Consider the following 27,524-nt stretch of genomic DNA (forward strand, 5'->3'; position numbering starts at 1 on the left):
ACACAGAGCAATAAGTTCACCACCTTTGTGCGACCCTCCGTGCGGGCTTGCTAGACATCATCTCCCCACACACTACCACTGCCTGAGAAATGCAGTCAGTAGGATTGGCCCACCGTCACTAAACCAGGCAAAAACCCAGCTCAATCACGTAAGAGCAAGGTTTTTATCCAGACACTAAATTGCCATCAGGTGATGTTATCATGTAAATAAAGAGCGGCAAACAGATGGCTTCAGACAGGATCCACGGCTGGCAAAGCATCACTGATGTTACAAATGAAGAAAAGCGAGGACAAGCCATTTGATACAGAGCAGGCCCTGGAGTGCACAGCAGCCTGGCTAACAGAATACCGGTCTCAATAATTCAACCATAGCAAAAAGCAGTCACACCCCACTTATAGATTTTGTTCATCAGGTGCTACTCATCTCCAAATATGAGGATATACCTCTAACATATATTCCTACCTTCCCATAAAGTAAATTTGACAGTGGTGTTATCTGTTTAGATCTCTTGATATCACATCCTTTCAAAGGCTTTATTCTGATCCCTCCCAAATGTGTAAATAGGGATAGTGTAATGAACTAGAGACACTCAAAGAATCTGGAAACTTGGATTTGAATCTGTGCCATCTGTGAGCTTTCTTGGGCATCCCTTTTGGGGCCCATTTTTCTCAGCGATAAAATGAGAGATAACTGTTGCAGAGATCATTTGCTCCCTCCTAGTGTTTTCCCTCTCCTCAGTAACAAGAACTCCTATTTCTAGCTCAATATATTGTCACGTAGTCAAAAGATTACATTTCCAAGTCTCCTTTACAACTAGTTATGGTCATTCGACTAAGTTTTGGCCAATAAGATGTATGAAGAGGTGTCATGTGTGACTTATAGGAAGAATCCTTTTTTTACTTCTTGCTGTCTAGAATGTGGCTGCAATGGCTGGAGCTCCAGTAACCATACTGAACCACAGAGTAACTTTGGGAATGGAAACAACACATGGTGAAGCAATAAGATAAATGGAATCGAAGCCCCTGACACTGTGGAACACACTCCTTTTACTAAGGAGACATAAACTTCTATTTCTCAGATCTTTGTTATTCAAAGACCTTACCTAATACAAGCGAATACCTAGCCCCATAGAGTGCCTGCAAGGATTAGATTGTGTCAGATTACTTGTACTCAGTGTTTCCCTAAAACTCTGGCATCATAAGCTGCTCTGTGAATAAAAGGATTACATGGTGAAACATCTTTGAAAAACAGCACATACTGTATCCTCCTCTAGAAATTACACAATCAATATTACTACATAAAAGCTTTGAAAAGACCAGAGTCAAAAAAGTTATTTTTCTGGTTTAGTCCAAAATTTTCCAAACTTACTTGACTTCATTATCTTTCTTCCATGGGATACTTATAAAAGAGCCAGGTTCATAGGAAACAATTTGATAAATTCTGGATAAATTTATTTTTAGTAATAGTTAATATACAAATCATTGTTTTTAGCATTACAATATGGATTCACCTAGTTGGATTCACTTCCGTTCTAGTCCAGGCCCTCGTGGTATATGGTTTCATAACCCCCTGAATGTTTCCTATAGCACAGTTGCTAACTTTATCACTTTATACTTGTATATGTGATTACATTTCTCTCTCTCATACTAGGCAGTAATTCCAGGTAGGTATTAGAACTGTTTTGCTCACCATTTTATCCTCAACATAAGGCAAAAGGCCTGGAACATAATAAATCATGTACCCAGTAAGTATTTGTTCAATATAGTCATGATTCCTGAACTCTGCTTGAATACCAGGCACACTGTGCAAATGGCATGATGGAATAAGTGTAATTCACTTTTGGGAAAGAACATCAATGTTCACTTTCAGGAGAAGTTTTGTTGTTACTTTTTGCTCTCTTGGATAGCACGCAGGCCATTAACTCCTCCATGGCCCATGTGGAATCCTAATGGACAAAACAAAAGAATGCTCCTTCTAAGGGAGTATTATTTAATCCATAAGAAATCCTGAGTAATACTGACCTAACGATAAATTTGGAGATTTTAATATGCTTCCAGATAAAGGAAAAAAAAAAAAACTTCAAAGTTGTCAGCAAGACCCTATTATTGGGTTCAATGGGTCTGGATGTCCAAGATACATCACTGACATGGCTAGAAATTGCTGTTGCCTATGAGATGGTGCTTATCTGGGGCCAGCAATCAGCATGAAAAACTTGACCTCTCCACATATTTTGGAAGTCCCATACCCCAAGGGCTGTGTTCTGAAAGTAAGACATTCAGGCAAAAAGGTCTTCTTATATGAGGGTTCTTGTGATCTACTCCTAGAAGTCCCAGAACATCACTTCTACATTCTATCAGCCAAGCAACTCACTAAAGCCAGCTCAGATTCAAAGGAAGAGGAGTGAGCCCCCACCTCTCCAGCAGAGGAATAGCATACACTTATCGGCAAGGACTATATGGCAGCACTTTTTGAAGGAGAACTACAATAACATTTAAATTATGATAGTAATTAGAACCAGTGTTAGATATTATCATTTAATGCTCTAATTAAGAAGCATATATATCACAAATCTTATTTTTCATATTTTGATAGCTATATTATTATCACTGGTTTCTTTTATAGTACTATTTTATTTTACATATGAAAAATATTATTAGGAGGGGTGCCTGGGTGGCTCAGTCACTTAAGCGTCTGACGTCAGCTCAGGTCATGATCTCATGGTTTGTAAGTTTGAGCCTCACGTCAGGCTCTTTGTAGACAGCTCAGAGCCTGGAGCCTGCTTTAGATTCTGTGTCTCCCTCTCTCTGCTCTCCCCTGCTTGTACTCTGTCTCTGTCTCTGTCTCTCTCTCTCTCTCTCTCAAAAGTAAACAAACATTTAAAAATTTTTTTAAAAAAATAAGGAAAAAGATTATTAGCAGAATGGATCTAGGCTTCATCAGACTACCAACCAGACCTAGGGCACATGAAAAGTTAAGAACTCCTGGGTTGTGTAAAAGCGTGGTGACTCAGGAGTTGACAGAAAGCTACCTATGCTATTCCCACCCCTGCTGGCTGGGCTGTGCCATTAATCACCTTGTCACTAGACATACTTCTTATCTTTAAAGCTCAGCATAAAAGGAGACTCCAAAAGCAACCTCAAGAAAGTATAATCAACTCAAGAAATGGCAACTATACCTAAACCAATAATTGGGAAATCATAATTTAATTCTACATTCCAAGAATATCTGCATGGAAAAACAGACCATGAAGTAAAAAGAAAAAGATGTAATTCAATTAGAGCAAGCGAAAAAAGTCCTGCTCTACATTAAGGGCCCCATAGACAGCTGTTCCTTACTTGGCTGCACTTTCCCAACCCCAACTAGGAGGGCAAAATGCATATGCAATCACTCAGGTCTCCTTCTCTTGTAAGAAATGCCTGTGTCTCTTCAAAGAACATTAATTCCACGAGACAAATTTCCTGAGGGAATAAAACTAGGTAAAATGTAAGTTTATGCATTTAAAGCAAGAAAAAATTCATTAATTCTCAACAAATTTGTAACAGTGCAGATCACAGAACATGAGGTTGGTAGGAACTTTAAAAGGGATTTCTTAGTGCAGTGACCAACTCGTCCTAGTTTTCCATAGACTGTCTAAATCTCATCACTGAAAGTCCTAGGTAAACCAAAGTAGTTGGTCACTCTGTTTACTAATGACTTTAAAGAAATTAATTCCTAATATCAACACACTAAAATAAATATCAAAATCTTTGGATGCTGCATTCAGTATTCCAAAGTGGAAAGGAATTTGAAGTGCTCTGATGGCCTGCTTTTGCAGGTATTAAATATGACCTTCAATTACTACCTCCAGAATGAAACCTATTGTAAGTATTACACACAGTCCTCTAAATATTTTTAAAAATTATTTCTTGTCCTGTTCTATAGTTTTGTAATACTGTACCTCTTTAGGAAATGAGTGATATCTTAGAGATTATAGCCTATTCTATCTTCCCAAACTGATTGAACTGTACAAATTGGCCAATACTGTTGGAATTAACCTATCATAGGAGCCTATGAATTTAGAAAACTTAGTATTCTAACCAGAGAGTGACCAGAGACAACCTGGTTGTCACCCTAGAAGTGCTGCTCTCATCTGTGAGTAATTGCTTTTAATTTTAACAAAGATATGGGGATCCTTATAGACAGTGATCTCTACAAGGGTTTCCATAAAGATCCAATGTAGATGTGTGAAACTGTAAGACCATTAGATTTTGCAGCAGCTTTTGCTGCTTTTTGCAGCAGATTTTGACTTACAGCAGCTTCCAGGGAGTATGTAGTTTATCCTCGGGCAATTTCTAAATTGCCCTCCTCATCCTCCTTGGCACCACCTCCACCATCTTCCTGTTGCTCTTTTCTTGCCTTCTGTTGTCCTACCTAACTTCCTAGTTTCATGATTTCTCCTTCTCTGGTTTCACTTCTTGCCATTTAAATTAGAATTTCCACCTTAAATTAGAATTGTCTCCTACCTGCTCTATAGAGCTATGTGTGATGGCTTCCTGTTGGCTCTCCCCTAGTTCAATCCCCAAGGCCTCCTCAGTCAATGATTCTGAGGATTACCAAATCTAAACCCAGATTCCCAACTAGCTTCCCTCCCAAACTTCTGGTCCACATTTCCATTAGTTACCATTCAGGCATATAAACATGACATTTAGTATATGTCTAAGGGAATTTATTATCTTCCCTGTTACCTCTATTTCTCCCCCTGTATCCTCTATCTCTACCAGTGGCATCCCTAGCCATTAACCCATGTACAAAATTGAGTACTCTTTTCCATCTTCTTTACCATTCACAATTAATAAAAGGCCAAGACCTGCCAGTTCTGCTTTCCACCATAGCAGCACAGCTCCATAGCAACCACCAATGCATTTATGACTACAACAAAGCTGATAGCTTATATTGTTAAGGGAAAAGTACGCATAAAAGTCCTGGAGAAAATAATGCATTGTCCCTTTAAAAAGTAGTTTTAAACTATGCAGGAAGTATGCAGGGGATATGTAGAAGAAAGAAGTTGTTATAGTAGCAAAGAAATCACACCTATTGCAACTGAAGGAAAAGCACCAGAGGTGTTTTCTAGGCATACCTGTTACGTTCCTCTGACGCTGGAACACAGGGTGCCCAGAAGGGTATAAATGAATAAAAGCAGTTATTCTCCAAGTGGGGGTAAGTACCACAATGAGCACTGGGTCTCCTACATACTTCACACTCGCCAACACCACCCTGCCCCCTCACCCAAATTATGACCTGAAAACCCTGAGGAAACATGTCCCCTCCAAGAAAACTACTATGATACTAATACTAATGAGCTATGACAATGAGTATGTTTCTCAGGTGAGTAATGACAGAAAAGGGTTTGAAAAATCACTCAATTAAAGTAGAACTCTAATTAGTTCCAGCAAGTTAGCAAGCCATAAAGAGTGTCAGGGCCTATATGACTTTGGATCCCAAGAGAAGATTCTAAGTGAGTTCTAATTAGCCCAGAAACAAACACCATGATTGAGTCAAGCAGAGATTGACAAAGTGAGATGAGGGAAAGGCTATCAACCTATTTTAATATATTTTTAAAGTAATGTTCCTTTTATTGCTTACAGGAAGTAAAAATACCTGCTCTCCTATTAATTTAACTGAATTTAATTTTTATGGAGAAAACATATATAGCTATAAAAACATATGTATATTTTAAATTCCAACTCCTGTTTGGAATTGTCCACTCCTAACAAGGGCACTCTGTCACAGGCTCTGGTCAGTAGTTAGGGTACTATTACTATTAATTTGTAAGAAGCCATTTGAATTGTGGTCATTGAAACTAGAAGGAACTTCCTAAGCTCCAAGTGTGTCTTGTAGATATAATCTTATTTGAAGGAAATAAACCTAAAACAACAACAACAAAAAAGAAACAGAATTCCTTCTTATAAATTTTGGGAGGCAATTGGCAACACTAGGTTGAAAACAAGGAGGATGAAATTCTGCTCTTATCCTTGGTACAAACCATCATAAAAGTCTGGGCAATAATAATGCATTTCACTGCATTTTACGATATCTAAAACACTTGCATTACCTTAGCTCATTTTAGTTGGATTAGATAACCACTAAATTGCCTACCAGCTTCAACAATTCTACGTCTCTGTATTTTTCCATACATGTATATTTATATTTACTTAATACAAGTAAACCCACATAAAGACAACCCAAAATAAAACAAATTCCTAGATAATCACTGAGTTCATCAAAGAAATCCATACTGCAAAAGGATTTTACACCTAGATTGCTTTCAGTAGTGAGCTTCTATATATATTCTTAAATTAACAGACATATGAAAAGTGAGTTTACATTCAATACTTCAAAACTCTTTGGGAAGGTCTATGGAAACATTTCTACCACAAAGCCTGAGATTTTCAGTTTTTCTTCTTGTGGGAAGAATGTGGCCTTAACACCCTTTACCATTAAGCAATGTTCACGGTCTATATTCTCTGCCAAGGAACTGCCTAAAAGGAAGGAGATTTATACAGTATCTAAAGATCCTTTGATCTCTGGTTTTAGATTTTCTTTTTATTTGTTTTTATTTGACAATAATACTGATTAAAGTATTTGTATCAAAAGTATTTCTTAAAAAATCATATTCATCTCTTCTTTCCCGTAAAATCTTAACAAATAGCTTCCCCATTCATATTCTAAATAAGGTAAAAGAAAATTTTGGCTGCTGTCCCTGCACACTTTTAATTTCTGCCCCGAGAGAAATAAAATGCTCAAAATATTTGTTATCTGCTCTTCCCCCTCACCCCAGCACACTCTTCTCTCCCAAGGAGAGACTTCTGGTCGTGCATGTAAAGATTTGGATGTGTGCTGCAGCCGAACACTGTCGTTTGACCCCACCTCAAAGTGAGTAATCCCAGATCAGGGGCCCACAATTATGTTTGGAGGGTTGAAGAATCCTACTATCAGGCAGCAAAGGGCAGTACAAGACCACCAAGCATAATAGATTCTAAAAAAAAAACCTAAAATCTTTTGACCACTCTGGACTCCTGGTGTTCTTCAATTTCTCATTCAGGTAAGCCAACAGAATCTAAATAAATTCTGCCAAGAGAGGAAAAACAGTACAAATTTAGCAGACCCTAACACTCAAACCTTTTGAATTAAGTCAGGTACATCTGCTCTTAATTACATGCATGCACACACACTCACACACATAAATACATACACAGTGGTAGATTAAAGACAGCTGCACATTCTTTGCTTGTCCTCCCATTGAAAGGTGGAGCTTAATTCTCCTCCCTTGTATCTGGGCTGCCTTTAGTGCCTCACCTGACCAAGTGAATATGGTGGTCATGATATTTGGAGACTGTTAAGGTTGGCTCAGAAGGCATGCAGCTTCCACCCAGGTCTCTTGGACTGCTCAGTCTTAGAGAACTCCCTCTTAGCCTGCCCTTTCTTGGAATCCAGCTGCCATGCTGTGAGGAAGCCCAAGAGGCTCCACAGAGAAACCCACATGGAAAGAAACCGAGGCCTCTTAGCTGACTACCCTGGCTGAGCCCCCAGCCAAAACCAACACCAACTGTCAGCCATGTGAGTGAGTCATCTTAAACCATGCAGCCAAGTTGAGCTTTTAGATCACTATATCCCAGCCACCATCTGGCTACAATGCCTGGAAGATTCAAAACAAGAATACCTCAGGCTTTCCCACAAAATTGTCAGCAAAAGAAAATGTGAGGTTTAAGCTATTAAGTGTCTAGGTGGTTTGTTAAATAGAAATAGATTTCATCATAGAATGGACCCCAGTAATGTAGGCCTAAATTTCTTGCCTTTTCAACTTGCTGGTAGTCCAGAATAAATGAGGTAATGGTTTGCAAGACTCTGGTCCCACCCAAATGGGACAACGCCAGAATATTGAAAACTATTCAGGCTACAGGAATATAACACAATATTTATAACATCTGATTTCTAATTGGTTTTGCAGACTTAAATCTCGGTTACATGTATCTTATTCTAAATTAGTTATGATCTCACATAAGAAAAAGGTAAATCAAGCTAATAATGCTATGATTACAGCATTTTGTAGAAATTCTCCCCCCAAAACTACTTGATGATTTATGATCATTTTACCTCATATCACCAAGTTTAATGTGTCATCATTTAACAAAGAAATGCATTAAATATTGCCACCTTTCAACATCACATGGCTTTGAGGAGCTTCTCTGCCATTTAAAATACCCAAGTATTGAAAATCAGAACAAACAGAACTATTATAAAAGAAAAACAGTATTATCCCATTCATTTCTTCAAATAAGAACAGTTCAAAGTAATACAGAAAAAAAGGAACACTGTGAATTCTAACACACACACACACACACACACACACACACACACACGTGCAGTCTATGCTGGAGGCTATATGATATCATATCTGTACCGTTCAAAACAGAATCCTATCATTTGGAATTAAAACACATTCTCCTTTCATTAAGCCTACTCTGTGTGAAAAGGGTATCATCCTGTCATGGCTGAAATTCCTTCAAAGAAAGCACTGGAAGCATCTTACACAAATCCTCTCAGGTCCTTTCAGGACAAAACGTGGAGTACAGGTTAGCAGGATTATTTCACCCATTGACCAGCTATGCTTGCAAAAGTGTGATTTGTATAATATGTTAGATAGAACTTGTTTCCACTCTATAAGATGTCTAGAATGCATTTATACCAATTCTCTCAATATTTAGGGGGCAAAGACAATCAGATATACTTGTTTGTGTGAAGCAAAGTTATCATAAACTATAATGCAAAGCAAATTCTTCATGATTACCTTAGCTTACTCCATATAATACCACCAAGAAGAATTTACGGCTCTTTCAAAATCCAATGTCTATAAAGACAGAACGCCTTGGAGGAAAATGGTACCATACTTAAGATAGTGATATCTTTTATTAGTACAGTAAAGTCCTATTTTTATGGAATAGGATGGGTCTGAGGTCATTCCATAAAATTGATTTTCCAGAAAATGGAAATAGGCAATTTACCCTAAGAATTTTATTGAAAAATTATGCTATTCTATTTGAATAATGATGGGAATGTTCTACACGTTTCCTTTATTAATGAATTAAAATACACAAAACACCATAAAATTATATTAGAGGTTCAAAAGTATCACTTAAATCTTCTTTACCAGTCACTTTCATTTTGTAAAATCAGCAGTTCCATTAAAATCGTATTATGTAAAAATGGGTTTTTACTGTAATAATAGTTATTACCTATTTAGCTCCCAAGGATGTTGTGAAAATTAAATAATAAGCCATTGGAAAGCAAATACAAAGTGTTGCTAATACAAGGGGCCAAGAGGGGCAGTCAGATGGAAAAATGAAGGAAAAGAGCACCTGATACATTAAAAATCACAGCTTTCATCTCTAATTCCATTACTGCCAATACTCTATGCAGTGGTCATGTGTACTGTTACCTCATTTAATCTTTGTAACATTATGACATACATATTAATTACAGCCTTCATTTTATAGATGAATGTCAGAGAAGCTTAAAACTTGTCCAAGGTCACACAATTGGTCAATGTTAAAATCCACATGGGAACCTAGATTTATCCTAGTCAACAGCCCATCCTCTATATCCTAAAACATTACTAACTCCCTAATATGCCTTTGGTGTCTCCTGACCTTCAGATTCTTACTCCATTTTTTAAGGTCCTCTTCCTCCATGAAGCCACCTCTCTTCCATTTACCTGAGACACTTTGATTCAAAACACTTCTGTTGCTAACTCCAGCTATTTGTTGTATTATTATGTATACTGTGGGGTTTTTTTTAAGTTTATTTATTTTGAAAGAGTGCAAGCAGGCAGGGGAAGGGCAGAGAGAGGGTGAGAGAGAATCATAAGCAGGCTCCGCACTGTCAGCACGGAGCCCACAGCGGGGTTTGATTTCAAGAAACTCTGAGATCATGACCTGAATCAAAACCAAGAGTCAGACACTTAACTGACTGAGCCACCCAGGCACCCCTGTGTTTTATTGATTCAGCTAAATCCCTAGCGGTTTGAGGTCATGGCTGTATCTGATTTGCCTTTGGATCCCCGGATCAGGAGCACCTGGTACAGAGCCTTGAACACAGTGAGTGTTCCATAAATGTTGCCTAAACTGAATTGGAAAGAAGTGTTAACTTGAATTACAACTACATTTGCTGCCAGATGTAAAGAACATGCTTTTGCTAAAGGCTCATTACATCAGATACCTCTTTGGGAAGTTTCTCCAGTTTTTTCATGTGTATGTACCTAATGGGGATGTGGTAAGATTGAATTCTTTGAGCATCTGACATATGCTATGTACTCAATAAATAGTTGGGTGTTTTTTTCCTTTTTAATCCCAAGTGAAGGAGACAATATGAACAATAAGCAGGGAAGTATAAATCCTGTATAATGTATAATCTGATTTGGATGAATCAGAACAAGCAGGGCTGGTAAATTTGTCTTTTTAATGATACTATGAGGAGGGCTCTGGAATCAAATTTCTTGTTGCAGCCTCTTTACTTACTAGCTGGATGAACTTGGGCAAGTTACTCAACCTCTTTATGTCTCAGATTCCTCACCCATAAAAAGAAGGACAATACCACGATCCACTTATAAAGTAGTTGTGAGAATCAATTGAGAAAATCCACATAGAACATGTAGCACACAGTGCAGGTCACACATCAAGCACTCAAATTATATTTGCTATTATTATCGTCGTTATCATCATCATAAAAACCTTAACTCATAGGTATCTGCTCAAAGGAAAAGACATTATTCTTCACAGCCCTGTACAAGTTATAGCTGTACTGTGTCAAATTCATGAAACTCAAAGATTTTAATTCTAAAATTAAATTATCGGTGGCAGCTTTGAGATTGTGCACTTCTTTCAAGCAATATTTGTTGTTGGTTTTGTGCCACACTTGGGAGAACAAACTTATCTGATTCAAGGAAGACTGGGAATGAAAGAAACCAAGAAAGCCAGGTAAAAGTCATGAACACAAAACCACAACTAGAAAGGTAAATTCAAACTAAAGGTCCATCAGAGGTCAAAATATCAGGGTTTGCCAAAAACTCGAAGGGAAAAGTAAACCATAACAGCTCCTACGCAAGACCCCAAACAGAACAATGGATTCAAATGTTCACTGTAAGATCATTTGTTGGGGTTAAAAGATAGCTTATTAGAGAAGAAAAAAGAAGCAACAGGATAAGAGTAAAAACTTTGTTCATTATGGATTACATACTCGTTTTCATTCACTTGTCTTTCCATTTGAAAACTGGAAATAATAAACAATAACTGCATGGCTTAAAAATATTAACTTCTCTGATTCTCACAATAAGACTGGAGGACCAATGGAAAGATACTTTCTACTTCCAACACCTGTACTTCTCCCTCATGCCCCACTTTTTTCCAAAGCACTGATCTGTGCTATTTTAATTCTATTTTATTTTATTTCTTGATCTGTGCTATTTAAGAACTGTTTCATGGAGAATCCAAGTCCATCTTATAAGCTGACCATGCATGAACAAAGGAATGAAGAATGACAGAGAATGCCAGGGGCTCCCAACAGTCAGGGCACACAGTGGATATAGTCAACTGCAGTGCCAAGCGAGATAGCTAACATTACTCCTCTCTCAGCATAAAGGTCCCTAAGGATACTAAAAACTTGGCAACGTTGAAAAGCTTCACTTGCTTCCTGCATGGGGTGGGGGAAACAGCTTGCTTAGTGGGAAAAACCATAGCCCAGGGCCAATCCGCTGGCTACATTCATCAAAGAAATGGCTGCAACAGAACAGATTTTTCCCTTCCGTATGGGAATGACTCATGAGCTTGTTTATTCAAAAAGTTACATTCTCCATTGAGAGAAGTGGATGATAGGGGAGTAGAATGATAATAATAGTTCAAGTTCATACTAGTCAGCCTGCCCTCTCCTGTCTCTCATCTCTCTCTGCACAGCTGTATTGGCACAACTCCAATGCCCAAAATGTGGTTACCATGTTTTAATCATTCTGCCTTCATTTTGTATCCTAAATAAAGCAAGAAACACAACTACTCTTTTTCATTTACTCTTTGCCCTCTTAGAAAGAGAATGCATTGATTCGGTAAGAATTACGGACTTTGTGTCAGACTGCCAGGGTTAAAATCCTGACTGCTGACTTGCAAACTGTGTGAACCTGGGCAAGTTACTTAACTGCCCTGGGCCTCTGTTTCCTTGTCAGTAAAAATAGGATTAAGAATAATACTTATATCACAAAGTTATTATGAAGAGTGAATTAGTGAACACATGAAGAATAATTCCTGCCATGTTGCTAGTTGTACATTTATTGACATCACTTCACAGATGACCAAATATTCCTCTTCCGGTATGGATGTTTTTAAATTCAGGATTACCTTAGGAAGTTCAAATTAAGCCATAAATGAAAGTAGGTCTTTTAGGGGAGAGATATTTGTTCTCTGAAAAATATTTTCTTTTCAGGCTAGGGAGATTTTCTGGGAGTTTCAAGAACTGGCTCGTAAGAAAGAAGAATTTTGGGGGCACCTCACTGGCCCAATTGGTACAGCATGCAACTTGATCTCAGGGTTGTGAGTTCAAGCCTCAGGCTGGATGTAGACACTACTTAAAAATAATAATAATAAAATAAAATCTTTAAAACAGAAATAATTTTATAAGTATGGGTGTGTGTTTCTGTTTATCTGAAGAATCTTCTTTCTTCCATATGTGTGTATATGTGTATATGGGAAGAGGGTTCTATCATCTAGATGATAGATATATTCATACATAGACTTTTATTTTTCCGTTTTTTTTATCAGTTTCCTTTTCCAGCATCTTTGACATATTGTGGCAACAGAAGAGCTTATTCATCATATTTTCTATATTTGAAAAATTCTATATTTAAAGTTTAAAAGTTCTGTATTTAAAATATCCATAAAGGCAAAAGAAAAGAAGTAATTTGCAAATTGCTTCTTTCTATACACTATGTCTTTCAAACATAAGGACAGTAGAATTGGCTGAAAATCTGTTCTTTGACATATAAGAATAAATCCCATTAGTGGAGTTTTCTAACTCCTTGTGGCATGGTGACTGCCCATTCCACTTTAATGAAGGTAAACAGAGCTATTTTTGTCAGATTTCATAGGACTATTAAATTCTTCACCTATATTAATTCAAAAAAGAAAGTTATAGATATAAGGGCCTACAAATAAGAATGCCCACATTCTTTACATGTTGTACAATATATTTAAATGACAGATAATTCCCAACTGGATTGTCTTGGTTCAGTCTATCTGTGATTATTTAATTAAGGGACTGTTTTACTCACTGGGTAAAATCAGGACATCATCCCCAGGACCTGGAATGGTATGGTTGTGTCCTCCCCAGCCTTCTTCAAGGCCTATCCATGCTTCAGGAAGGGACCATTTTAAAGCTGACTTAGGTGCAGAGGTAGAAGCTACAAAATGAAAGAAAAATAGAAAAGTAACTATGAAAATCTGACTCACTATAATAACTCGCAAATTCTGTCTTTATTTTAGGATACGAATGATATTTTTACCTCCCAAGGTAGCTGTCTTTTGATATTTTATAACCTTCCAAAAATCATTTTATCAATTATAAAGCAAGTATTCAATTCTTCAATTACATCTATTTCTAGGGAAAATACATTCTACTTTTGTTATTACACATTTGTGTTTTGCCTTATGTAAATATGGCATATGCTCATCATGGAACATTGGAAAATGCAAATATAGAAAAAAATAGTAATAATTACCCATAATCTCAACACCTAGAGATAACTGCCATTAACCTTATATTTGCTTTCCTTCCAGAATTTCTCAGCATTTTTATATAATTGAGATTACATCATATATTTAATTTATATTCAGTTCTTATTTTAATTAGCTTAGCAATTTTTAAGATGCATTTTCTAATGTCATTAAAACTCCTTGCAACATAATTTTAATAGGTACATAATATTCTATCATATACAAGGTCTATAATATCCTTAATGTTTGGCATTTAGGATCTTTCCACTTTTAAAATTATAAATAATGCAGTGTTAAATCTCTCTATACAAATCTGCCAGTAACAATGATATCTTCTTAAAATAGAATCTTGGCAATGGAATCACTGAGTCAAAGGTATAATCTTCTCATAGTTCTTAATGCATATTAAGGGCAATGCATAATAAATCTGGACACCTTTCATTGCAGTAGTTTACCTACAGTTCATATGTTCCAACTGGTTTTTATTGCTTCTGCCACTGATGGTCAAATGGCATTTCCTTTTCAACCATCCACTGGCCACTTCATGAGGGAATGGTAACATAAATCTAATAATATCCAGTGGGGGCTGCCCAATATCCATCATGCACAACACCATGTTGAACTGCACCCACATGTTCTTTTCAGAAGTGTGATCCCTAGCACAGAGACAGAGGGCACAGACAGTCTCTCAAAAGAGGATGAGAAGATTCACAGATGATACCAAATGTTATTTGAGTTTTAAGAGTTCAGATAATGTGGTATCTCACGTGATGGGGGGAGGGGGCACAAAAATCTCACCCATTATGCTAATTTCACAAGGATAAATAATGAGTACCTTCTCTACCAAAATTTCCTAAAAAGTAGGGATAGAAAAAGGAATAAAAGGCCATTCTTTCCTCCAAAGGAGCAAATAGTGTTGTGTAAGTTGTATAAATAAATCCTGGGAGGATAGAGCTCTGAAGGTGTTCTCTTTAATGGTACCCAACAGAGAGGAAGTGAAACCTTGATAGAGGAGCCTTCCTGGAGAGGGAGCAGCTGAGCTGCATTTTAGGCTTAGGAGTGATAAAGGGAAAGGGTGTTGTGGTGAGACAGACAGAGAGGATGATCATGAGTAATGGCAAGAAATAAGACATTAAGTGAAGGGTCTCTAAACAGTTTGGTGTTGCTGAAACACAGAGCAGGGAGGAGGCAATTGATGAGGCTGGAGAAATAATCAGAGATCCAAGCGTGATGCAACAAAGATGGTAACAAAGATAGAAGAGACAAAGATGACTCCTGGCATAGGTGGTAATGGGCAGAGATGTCCATTAAAACAGAATTGATGAATTCAGTTTGGAAAATATAGAGTTTGGGTGTCTTTGAAAAGGCCTCCAGGTGGAGATACACAGCAAGCAGGGATTAGATATGAATCTGAAGAATAGGAGAGAGCTCTAAGTCAAAGAGATGGATTTCAGGGTTGTATTTGAAACTCTGAGGATGGTGAGGATATCTCCAGAGGATTACAAATGAGAAGAAAAAATGTCTTAGGTCAGAACCCTGGGGAATGCCCAGTTACTTTGTCTACTGGAACCCAACTCCCTTGTAATCATGGTCTCATTAAAGCCCTTGGGTAACTGAAAAGTATATAGATTGTGGTCAAGTAGAAATCCTAGGGAACTTAGGGGTGCCTGTGTGGCTCAGTCAGTTCAGTGTCCGACTTTGGCTCAGGTCATGATCTCGTGGTCCATCGGTTCAAGCTCCATGTTGGGCTCTGTGCTAACAGCTCAGAGCCTAGAGCCTGCCTCTGGTTCTGTGTCTCCCTCTCTCCCTGTCCCTCCCCACTCACACTCTGTCTCTCTCTCAAAAATATATAAACATTAAAAATGAAAAAAAAAAAGAAAGAAATCCTAGGGAATTTAATCAGCACAAAAGAGACACTCCACCAAGGGAATCAGTCATGGTCTTGGCACAAGGCTCACTCAGAAAGAGGCTTTATAAATATCTTATAAACACCAAGACTGTAATACCTAGTTTCCTCCCAATTTTGCCTCCTTTCCAGTAATATAAATATTCAGGTGGGGATGGCTTGAAGGCTTTGTTGAAATAGCCACTAAGTAGCACCACAGAGGCCAGAGAGAGATGCTCTGTTGCCTTATTTCCAGTGATACTTCAAAAGGGGAATAACCAGTTTCCTTAAAACCATATACCAACCTTCAAAAACTCTTTATATCACAGAGATTTGAAACAAATTCTTCACTTTGTCATCTTCATTCTAATATATAAGAGAGCTGAAACTGTCTTTAAATGGACAAACTGAATCTTAATGTTCTAAGAATTATTATTATGAACGACTTTGACCATTCTATACCATTCTGCCTTAAGATAAGAACACTCTCATGGAGACATTTCAGTCTCTTGCAGAGTTACTAGATTTCTATAGTTAATATCAGGCTTCTTTGTGCCTATTATTATTAAAGAAAGGTGGGGAGAAAAAAAGAAGCCTACTAGAATTAAAGAAGAAGCAGTCAGAGACATGCATGAAGAACCAGGAGAGAGGAATGTTTTGGCAGCCTAAGAAATAGAACATGACCAGAAGGCAGAAGTGATCTTGTTAACAGTGAAGTTCTGATAAAAGAGTGAATAAGGATTGACAGCTGAATTTGGCCACCAGAGCATGGATGATCCAGATGAAAGTGGCTCCAGCGGAATGGTTGAGGTGGAACCAGTGTAGATAATAGCGGATTGAGGGATGCAGGGGAGGGAAGGAAGGGAAGACACTGGGTCAGATCATCCAAAACGCTCACTGAGGATTGAACATTTTATGATTAGAGACCCTTAGTATTTTATTTGTCTTCCTAATCTTTAGATAAATGAGTCTTACCTTGAAACCAGACTCCATGAATTTTGGTCAGGACCAACATTTATAAGGAGGCCTCATCTTGCTTTCCTCCACAAATCTGTCACTCAACAAAAGCCACAATTTAAGGTGGTCTTAACTTGTTATCTATCTGAACAAAATATTGCCCTCTCCACCTTGATCCTTCATCCACCAAGCTTTTTATAGCTCTGCATCAAGAGGCTAGTCTTTCGAGAAGTTTGCAGCAGAGATGTCAACTAGAGGAATATTCAGTATCCATGAATTTTGTTTTGCTTTGTTTTATTTTAATTGAGAGGCACTGACCAGAAGAGGCCAGCAAAGGAGAGGCTAACTACACAAGACAGAGTCATTTACTGATGGGACAAAATTCAAAAGATGTTGAAAGATGGATTAACTGTAAATAAGAGAAGGGCTGATAGATTCTCAGAAATGTGAGGAAAGGAAATAAACTTAGATCTGTGGGGAAAGGATTAAATTTAGGAAGAGAATATACCTGATTATATGAATGTTCTCATGGCACTATGCACCATATACCCAGGTACCCCCCACTGAAAATACATCATTGGGTAAATGCTCTTCAGAAATATTCGTATCTTCCCCCCAAAGTAGGTTTCCTTGCTCATTTTCTCCTCTCCAATATTGTATAAAGCACTGTGGACATTGAGAGGATATAAGTAAGACCATAGTGTTGGAGGAACATGAATGACCTGCTCATTATACACTCATGTTGAATCTCTGAATGGGTTAACATATACAGAGAACTCCATTAATCATGCCATTAGTTGCTTTCAAAGAATTTTTGTTATTGTAATAATTTTACTGTTTTTAATACAGCTTTCTATTAAGTGAAATACACACTCATATTTAAATTTTGACATTAGCAGTGCACCTGGGTGGCTCAGTCAGTTAAGCGTCTGACTTCGGCTCAGGTCATAATCTCAGGGTTCACAAGTTGGAGCCCCAAGGTAGGCTCTGTGCTGACAGCTCAGAGCCTGGAGCCTACTTCAGATTCTGTGTCTCCCTCTCTATCTGCCCCTCCCCTGCTCATGCTCTGTCTCTCTCTCTCTCTCTCAAAAATAAATAAACAGTAAACAAATTTTTTAAAATAAATTTTAACATTAACACATGTACCCTATACCATGGGAATCAGGGAATATCTTCAAAGTATATTAATATTTGAAATTTCTTCCTGATGAATGGTCATGTACTAGTTCTGTAACTCTGTGTTTTAGGATTATTTCTTGTTCCAAATTATCTTGGCTAGGAAAACTAGCCAAGTTTATATATGATTAATTTTAATCTAGGTCATAAATTAGTATATGTTCAAAAGGTAATTTAAATATCTTAGAGTTTATATGGTATAAACTCACGTAGAGTTTATATGGCAGAATGAACACTGAATTGAGTTGAGTAACCTGAGCTCTCATCCAGGCTCAACCAGTGAGAGGAGGGACTTAAGCAAACTATTTAATCTCTAGGCTTCCATTCCCTTATTTGTAAAATGAGGCAATTAGATAGGATAGCATGTGAGGTTCTTTTCCTTATTAATACTCTGTAACTCTATGAAGCTTTCTATTTATTTAGCATGTTATAATTGATAGGTCAAGTGAAACGTCTTCCAGTTAAACTGACCCCTGCTAAGAAGTCCTAGATGTTGGCCACCTATAGTCACCTTCCAAAGAGTCCTTAATAAAAAATCTTCCTACTAAGTTCTGAGTGGCATGACACCTTGAATATATAGCTGGCTGAGTAATTAATGGCCACCCATAAACAGTCCAGTATCCTCTGAGGGGGCCTGGCATGAGACCTACACCCAACAGATATGTTCTCTACAAATGGAGACTGACCCAAACAATTGGAAATTTGAATACAGAACTGTCAGAGAAGAGAGAATTCCCAGATACTTTTCTTGGTAACACTTATTTTAAAGGAGATTTATTTACTGCTTATTTAGTTAGTCATTTGATTGACATCCCCATGTGACCATAAGACCCCATGGAGCCAAAGATCATTGCTCATCATTGTTTCCTTCTACATCTTGCACAAGAGACAATAAATAATGCATTTTGAGCCACCTAAAGGAAAATAAGGATAAAGGACAGGGGACATAAAGAACAAAATGTTATGGCAGCCCAGAAACAGTTATGAAAACAAAGAACCACATTCTTCCCAGTCCAATAAGCATGGAGAAGTAGCCATCAATGCATCTAGTTTAGTTTTAGTCTAGTACCTTTTATTTCATTTATTTATTAATTTAAATGAAGGAGTTAGATCATTTTCTGATTAGCATGGACTCTGCTCTGATGTAACACCAAAAAATGCCTGGAAATCAAAGGAAAACTTGGCTTTTGAAAAGATTTGTCCCTGATGCAAATGCATAAACTTACTCAGGATAAACAAAAACAAACAATGAAATACATTAGAAGGTGTTTATGAGTCTTTTAGTCTTTGAGAATTTGGCTTTTATGAGTTAGAGAGATTTCACAGAACCATCTGACTTTTGGGGAGGATTTGTTTACCCTGATGTCCTGAAATTACTGGGAACAATTAAAGTTTTGAGATACCCTGAATTTTTCTTTCCATTTGGTAGAAGCCTAATGGCCCATCTGCAGATCTGGACTCCGGTGTGCACATATGGTCCATAATTTATGAAATGTGCTTATTTACATGTTTTAATTCTTACTTTCCAATGTTTTGAAAGGCACCCTTCTTATATCTTTCTTTGAAATGCAGACACATTTTTCAGTTATAGGGATGACACAATAGGGAATCGTTAGGCATGAAAGCATTGCCTGTTTATAAAACAATTAGAATGAAGGAATTTCTAGAACTATTATTGGAGGACATTCGGCTGTACCAGGCACTTCTATTTGGTGAGTGGGTTAATACTCACCTGAAATAGTAGGGGGCACACCTTCCTTCACCTGGAGAGTCACTTGGACTTGGCCTTCACCTGAAACTAAACACACACACACACACAAAAAAAAAAAAACACGACTTGGATGTGATGCAAAGAACATCTTAATACAGAAGATATTCATGTGATAAAGATGGCTTTATCCTAAATTCCTCCCAACCTAACTACATTTTCAAAAAAAAAGTCCTTGTTAGTTAGTCTAACAATTGATTTTCAACATTTGATTTTGATTGCTTTTATTTGATTAAACTTAATTGCAGTGAGGTCTCCAAGAGAATTGACACATAAATAATTAGGGAGGGGACCCTTTAGCCATATGTTCTTTGGAGGCCAATGTTGGTCAGGAGGGCACACCTCATAGCCTACTTCCTCTCCATCATTTTGAAGGCTTGGCTTTTAGAATTCATGTGTTTTTCAATAGAGTTCAGATCACCCATGAAATGTATTTGCTTTACCTTTATCCAAACAAATTGTCCTTTTAATGAAGGCTTTTTTCCACCCCCCTTTCTCCTTCATCTTCCAAACCAACTGAGCACATTTAAAAGGCCTGGGGTTCATTAATTTTAAGTGTTCAATAAATTAGTGGAAATAATCAAAAGGCCTGATTCTTTCTGATAATGACAATTTGATGTCAGTATAAACCAGTAGATTAAGCTGGGAACATATGCTCCTTTGCCAAGAGAGGCTGCTATAATTAAATAGTGGATGCATCTACAAGGTGCTCTCACGCCTGATTAATTAGTAATCAGGTGCACCAACTCCACTTTTCAGCAACACCTTGTCTCTTATTGGTTAATTACCTTTCTGCCTTATCAGATATCATGTGAACCAACACCTCCCACCCTGGAGGGCCCACTGCCGTTGAAGGCTGCAGCCTTGAGGACTTGGCCAAACCCATGCTCTCCACTTGCCTTTCCAAGGAACCCTAAACCCTTTCCTCTCACACAGGACAGAGTAGACCAAGGATCATTTTGTCTATTTACAAAGCATACACTTCAGAATATTACAAAAAAATAATAGGAATAATAATCCTTAAAGAGATCCATGATGAGACCTCTCCTATGCCTCTATTCTTATTTTGATAATTATTCTCATTTAATTTTTCTTCATTATATAGAATGGCTTTCTCCTTACACTGTACATATATTGTGACTAGGTACAATGACCAACAGGTTCTCTATGTGTTCTACTTTATCACTACTTCCAAGGTTTTGCTTATATTCTTTCTTTATCCTTTGTATATTTTACCCATTTTTCTATCTTAAGTAAATAAATAAATATAATGCCACCAGCCCAGTATTTCATCTTTTTTTCTATAATCTCTAACTTACCCACTTGTGAACACACTGATATTGTTATTATTTATCCCAAGCTTGCGCTCAACTTAGCAAATACTTATCAAGCATCAGCTGTGATAAATTTAGGATTGCATTATCATTAGCTCTGTCTCTACATCTTGAAGGGAGGAACTTTCTCATGTACCTTAGGACATTAGACATTGCTAGACATGTAAACATTTAATTTTCATGGACTAATCTAGAAATCCTAAATTTATAGTGCTCAACTCAGGATACCCAGGACTTAGCTGACAATTTCAACAAAATGAGCAAATAGAGGCAGGAAATAACCCTTTTAAAGGGTTATTAAAAATTGTAATATTTTTAAATATTTTAAATATTGTATAAGAATCAAAATCTAAAGAAGGAAAATTGGGAAAAATTCCAGGAATCATTTGGAAAGGGTTATTAGTTCATTTAAATATTTTATATAAATCATCCTTGTTAACAGCAGCTTCCAAGTAATTGTAGATTTCAGTACATCTGTGTTCTCTTCCTTAAGACACAGCCACAGAGGTAAAGTAAAAAAGTAAAGTTTCACTTTAAAAAGTCTTTTTTCAAAACCACTGTAGTCATTTTATAATTATTAATTTAACTCAAAATAAGTATAATTTATACTTGTAAGAGGAATGGTTGGGGGAGGGAAAATGGAGTCATCATTTTTTCACACTATATAGGTCAATAAATTTGAAGTATAGGGAAAATAATCAATGTATCCAAAATCCCCTGGGTGAAAAAAACCACCATAAGCATTGTGCACTGTAGCCATCATGGTGATGATTAACCTGCACACTAAAAAGGCTAACCCTCACCATATCCAACCCTGATTATAGGCTGTTCCTCTTGTCCTTCCATTCACTAACTCACTTAACTCAGGCCCTGTTCTTGGTAATCCAAGGCTTCCTGGTCAGTGGGCTATCATATCTGCCGCTCTACACTGATGGCTTCTGAACTGCATGACCACTGAATTTGTTCAGCCTCTACACATGCAAAAATGTTCCCCACCTCCTGGGGAGCCTCTTCCCAAAAACATATATTGAAAAGCAATAACCTATTTGGTTAGAACGAGTGTGTGAATACCATTCAATCTGAGGAGTAGTTTCAGTATCCAAAGAAATGGAGAAAAGTTACCAAAGTAGGAAAGATTGAAAAAGTCTGATTTCCTTCACCATCACTTGTACATGGCCCTCTGCAGGCTGGTTCTGAGATGTGAGTGGGTCAGAGGGTTATTCTTCCCCAACACCATTTCCACACCCTGAGAGTGAAGCCAGAGTGAGTGGTGCTGAATGAGGTCTAACACCTTGGGTTTGAATCCTGGGTCTTCCAGTTCCTTGATGTGGGTAACTGACAAGTTCTTCACCATTTCTGAACCTTACTTCTGTGAAAATGGAAATAGTTGTCCTATCTACCTCATAGCGTTATTGGGAAGAAAACATGAGGTAACTCCTGTAACATGCTTAGCACAGTTCTTGGCACATGAATAATAGTGATTATAAATACTGTTATTATGGCATGCTCATTATTCTAGCAGCCAGTTAACAAAACCCAGGAAATATGCTTCTACTCTTTTTACAGCTGTACCTAATCATGATGAGCCATATTATTCAGAGTTGTAAGCAACTTAACCAGATCAGCTAAAGTTTGCTAAGTGCTTTGACTCTCTAAAAGGCAGTGTAAATGTGAAGTGTCACTTCCAATTTGGACAAATACAAAGAGGGATGAAAATACAAAGAGGGATGAAAATCTGAGAAAAAAGGTAACGACTCAGGAAAAAAGCCTTACGCAGGCTGTGATATTATGCATGTGTCTTCTCGGTGCTTATGATTTCTAAGTTTGTAATATGAGAGTGGTGAATCTACTTTGTTTATAAATGGAAACTCATTGCAGTTTATCCTTCCCAGGTTGTAAAAATATCTGGTTGGTCCTCAAAAAGAAAAGAAGGCTTTGGGCCAATTATTGCCAAATTATTCTTATGAGTGCTATATAATATAAGGTTTCTATAAACACAGAGATCTAGAAGAAAGTGAGAAATGTGCTAAGGAAGAGGAGAGTTACTCAGCCAAATATGATACTAGTGTCTTCCAGAATTTTGTACTGTTCCCGGCAAATTTTGTCCTCACTAGGGCACTAGGGAAGAAAAAATTTTCTCCTTGAGTAGGTCCCATTCTCTGTTGCAATTTTGAAGGGAGAAATAAGTACTTATCCATGTAAAAATTAAAAAAAAAACAAACAGGTGGCATCTTAATGGGCCTTGACTCCTTTTGTATTTCATTCTTGATCCATATTCCCATTCACACTTTGCCATTACGTTTATGCACATATTGGGGCCCCTCATTCAGATCACATTTACATAGCATAAGTCAGCCACTGACTACACATGGAGAGAATCTGAAACAGCACCTGCAATTTGTGTCTGCAGATTTCACCCATTCTCTCCCTGACTCATGCCTTCTCTCTCAGTCTCAGTCTGCTCTGGACCCAGGTTCCAGCTCTCTTCTCATGGACCAGCAGTCAAGTTTGATCCTCTCTCTCTACATTCCAGCTTAGCTTGCCCTATCTTCTACACCCACCTCTTCTCCCAAATCCATCTTGCACACCTGTACACTCCTGCTCTGTGTCTCCCTCCCTATTCAGCAAACATGACCACACACCCCAGAAATTAGCCTTTTTCTCTTAACCATTGAGAATTACTGGTCCCTGGTAGCTAAAGCTTGATTCACAGGACCATACTTCCATCTGATTTCAGCTTCACAGGGGCAGCAACACAGCCACCTTGGCCCTTTTAACACAGGATCTTTTAAAATCCTTCACAGAAACATTATATGAAAATCCTGTGATCATCTTTGAGTCTTCCATTATCCCCAAAAGCTTTCATTCATGGAAGGATATAAGTTTTTTTAGGTGTAAAAGAACTTATTCAAGACACAACATGGGGCCCCTGGGTGGCTCAGTAGGTTAAGCAGCCGACTTTAGGCTCAGGTCATGATCTCGCAGTCCATGAGTTCGAGCCCCGCGTCGGGCTCTGTGCTGACAGCTCAGAGCCTGGAGCCTGTTTCAGATTCTGTGTCTCCCTCTCTCTGACCCTCCCCCGTTCATGTTCTGTCTCTCTCTGTCCCAAAAATAAGTAAAAACGTTAAAAAAATTTTTAAAAAAAGACACAATAGACATATCTAATATCTACATTAACTACAGTCCTGAGAGTTAGCGCAATTAAACCTTCATTAATTAACTCAGAAAACAATAACGATTGTTATTGTGACTCAGTGATGCCTGCCACACTTGTATGGGGCATCTGTCATGTCCTGGATTCTGTGTAGATCTACAGAAGCAGAACTTCCAAGGGAGGGGCCTGGAAACAAGCATTCCAGCTGTTTGCCCATGAGGCATATTTAAAAAGCCCTAAAAGGGGCACCTAGGGGGCTTAGTCAGCTAGGCACCCAACTCTCGATTTTTGGCTCAGGTCATGATCTCATGGTTTTGAGACTAAGCCCTGTGTTGGGCTCCATGCTGGGCATGGAGCTTGCTTAAGATCCTCTCTCCCTCTCTTCCTCTGCCCCTTCTCCCACCCTCTAAATAAATAAATTAATTAACAAACAGACAAATATTTTAAAAATAATACAATAAATAAAATAAAAAGCCCTGAACTGAGGAATTTTACAACTTCTCTCAAAAATGTGGTTTGTTCTCCGGAGCAGGTGTTCTTACCAAGTGAGGAAAGATACCCAGATCAAAAAGAGATCCCTGTGTTCACATTTCTTACTTTTCATCAATGATACCAAAAATTTGCAGATCACATTATATTCTCAAAATATAAAATGTGAGGTAATGATTTTGGTAGCATCAGTGTTTTACTTTAATAGCTATGAATGTTACTGAATTTTAGAAAAAGCAACTAGGTCATTGAACCCATGATTTTATGGATATTATTGCTTAAAATGAGGTTAGGTTTTAAAAATAAGACAGTGCAGGAATTGATTTAAGACAAATCTTAGGAAAACAAAGGTACAAGAGGCATAGGATGTGACAAATGGTGAAGACGGTATTCAAATACCTAAATTTAGGAAGTATAGAGCCCTCAATAAGTGCAAGTTTTTCCTATAAATAGGGGGGGAAAGAATTGGTTTACAAGGGTACACACGTGAGCTTGTATTAAAACAAACAAACAATAATGGGGCACCTGGGTGGCTTAGTCAGTTGAGCGCCTGAATTTGGCTCAGGTCATGATCTGACAGTTCTTGAGTTTGAGCCCAGTGCTGGCCTCTGCGTTGACAGCTCAGCGCCTGGAACCTGCTTCAGATTCTGGCTCCCTCTTTCTCTGCCCATCTCCCCACTTGTGTTCACTGTCTCTCACTCAAAAATAAATAAATAGACATTAAAAAATACCCCCACAACAGTAGTATACTAGAAAAAGCACCAAACTAGAGTCAAAAAGGCTGACTTTGAATACTGGTTGTACTACCCATTCCCTACATGAACTAGGGCTAGCCACCAGCATCCCTAAGAATTAGCTCCTTAATCTGAGTGATTCCTAGAAAAAGTATTTGATTCTGACTTCTGAGTTTTCCTTCCTTGCTTCTTTCTTTCCTTTTCTCCTTTTTTTCCTTCCTTTTCCTTTTGGAAAGAAGTTTCTTGCAACGGACAGGCAAAGTCTCTTTTCATATCGCCAGCTCCTGTTCCATTCTCTATATTTTTGCCATAAAGGTTAGTGCAGGTCCCCAAAGTCAATCCTCTATATTACTGGCAAAAATCCTTGGGGATCTTTGGGGAATGAGTTTTCTATAAGAATGTAAATTAATTTATTAACTAGAATGCTATGGATTGCCTTAGAGGGCCTCAGCATGGGAATGGCGGCAGAGTTTCAAAGGATTATGATTCTGCTCTGCTTATAAAAGCCTCCCAAAATGCTCAGGGGAGCAAGTTGAGTCCTCTCTACTCCACAGATGCTAACAGAATTCCTTCCCAAGGAGTTGTTGGGGGTCTTCTGGACCAGCTGAACAACAGAAGGATGTAAGCAGCAGCCTGCCCTAATCCCCGAGCCCTGAGCTCTTTGAGAAGACAGAAACCCAGGAGGTACCCATGATCTCCTGGCCACAACCTCAGGAAGACAGACACTCCTTATTTTCAGGATCTCCCAGGTTAACAGCATCTTTTCTGAGCCTTCTGTGTGATGTGACTTGACTTCTTCAGGACAACTGGAGCACACAATAAGATCCATCTGTCTTTCTATCTACAGCCCTCCTGCCCTGGAACACAGGCCCGGCTTCTTGCCAAACAGCCTGCCTTTATCTTGGCGAGGGGGCCGTTTGGAGACAGGCACTGGCCAGCCTGGCTAGACATGTCTTTTTTTCCATCAGATCAGAAGAAGTTGGTAGGCAGCAGCCTCTGCGCCTTGCAGGCACTGGCTCAGCTGCCGCCTCACACAATATCCAGCCCGGCTGCATCTCTGCTGCGAGAGTGGGGCTGTGTGAACCCGGGAGGGCAACTGTGAATGGCTCAGCATCTGACATGAATTTATCACCGGCTGCTGGGTGGGTGGAGGAGAAAGCAAGGGTAAGAGGCTGTGGGCGTTTAATGCACCCTGCCACAACCCAACAGTTTGCCCTAAAGAGCCTTTTCGTGATATAAAAGGACAGGGTCAAAAGTAAGTTGACCCCTGACAGAATGTACAATTATTAGGAGAGGACTGTGCACGAGCAGCTGCTGGAACCCCACTGGCTCCGCATGGGGCTTCCAAGAGTCAGAATATGAATAATCAACTCAAGATGGTTTCCTCCACCCCTCTCAACCCCCATCACCTCCCCCCAGCCTTCTCCTCCCTTTTGGGGCAAGTCCTATTATATTCCTACAGGAAGAAGCATAGCCCTCCCTAGCAGCTGCAATAATTGTGTTCCTATTGTGATGAAGGCCTCCTCCCAGCCACCCCCCTACAAGTGGCCATTGTGAGTGGAGAGTCAGTGATTATACGCTTCGCCTGATGCTTTGGGGGGACCCAGCTGCCTGAGTGCTGACACACGAGTGTGCGGAAGGCCAGGGCGGGCGGGGTGGGGGGCTGATAGAGGTGGAGGCAAGTGGTCGGGGGATCCCGCGTCTGTGAGACGGGACCCTGACACACCAGACCTTTTTCATAAGTCAAGCCCAGAACAAATGAGGCTTTATCAGGCCCCAGTGATGAGCAGTCTCATCTCCCTTTGAAGTGGAGCTGAGCATGGGGTCTAGCAGCCTTTCCTCCTTTGGACCAAGCAAACATCCTTCTTTTGATATGCTACATGCTCATTATCTCTGCCCCATTTAATGATTTTTGATTGAAGGGTGGCGGCTGGGATGCCGAGAAGATCGTTAGAGAGGCTCCATCCAGCCAAGCCTGCAAGAAAGGCTCTCCTTGTGCCTGAGCCTAAATTTGGAATTTCTTAACAGTGTGCGCTTGTTCTTAGAGGCAGATAAGGGCTGAGCGTGAAATTCTTAATTAAGCAATAAATAGAGAGTGGGGTGTCAGCAGATGTAGCCAGTAGCCATGGCAACGGGAATCACATGGGCAAGAGAGCTGAGACTAGATGTAGGCCTCAGGCCTGGGCCTGACTGACAGCTGAAGAATCCTACAAAGCTTGTAAACCAGATTAATTAGC

General features: G+C 38.7%; 1 protein-coding gene across 2 annotated transcripts in view; it reads right to left on the minus strand.

Moving 5' to 3' along the window:
- PKHD1 (PKHD1 ciliary IPT domain containing fibrocystin/polyductin) overlaps positions 1-27,524 on the minus strand; it is a 473,171-nt gene that overhangs the window by 205,376 nt on the left and 240,271 nt on the right. For both annotated transcript variants that reach the window (XR_009263031.1, XM_058734233.1), the window contains exons 50-51: positions 19,541-19,606; positions 13,349-13,477 (exon numbers count right to left, since the gene is read on the minus strand). Coding sequence is in view for 1 of the 2 variants with exons in the window: in XM_058734233.1 (XP_058590216.1) it covers positions 13,349-13,477; positions 19,541-19,606 (195 nt within the window). In the remaining variant the exon portion in view is untranslated. The remainder of the gene's footprint in view (positions 1-13,348; positions 13,478-19,540; positions 19,607-27,524) is intronic.

This window comes from Neofelis nebulosa, chromosome 6, assembly GCF_028018385.1.
Source record: "Neofelis nebulosa isolate mNeoNeb1 chromosome 6, mNeoNeb1.pri, whole genome shotgun sequence".
Taxonomy (NCBI): domain Eukaryota; kingdom Metazoa; phylum Chordata; class Mammalia; order Carnivora; family Felidae; genus Neofelis; species Neofelis nebulosa.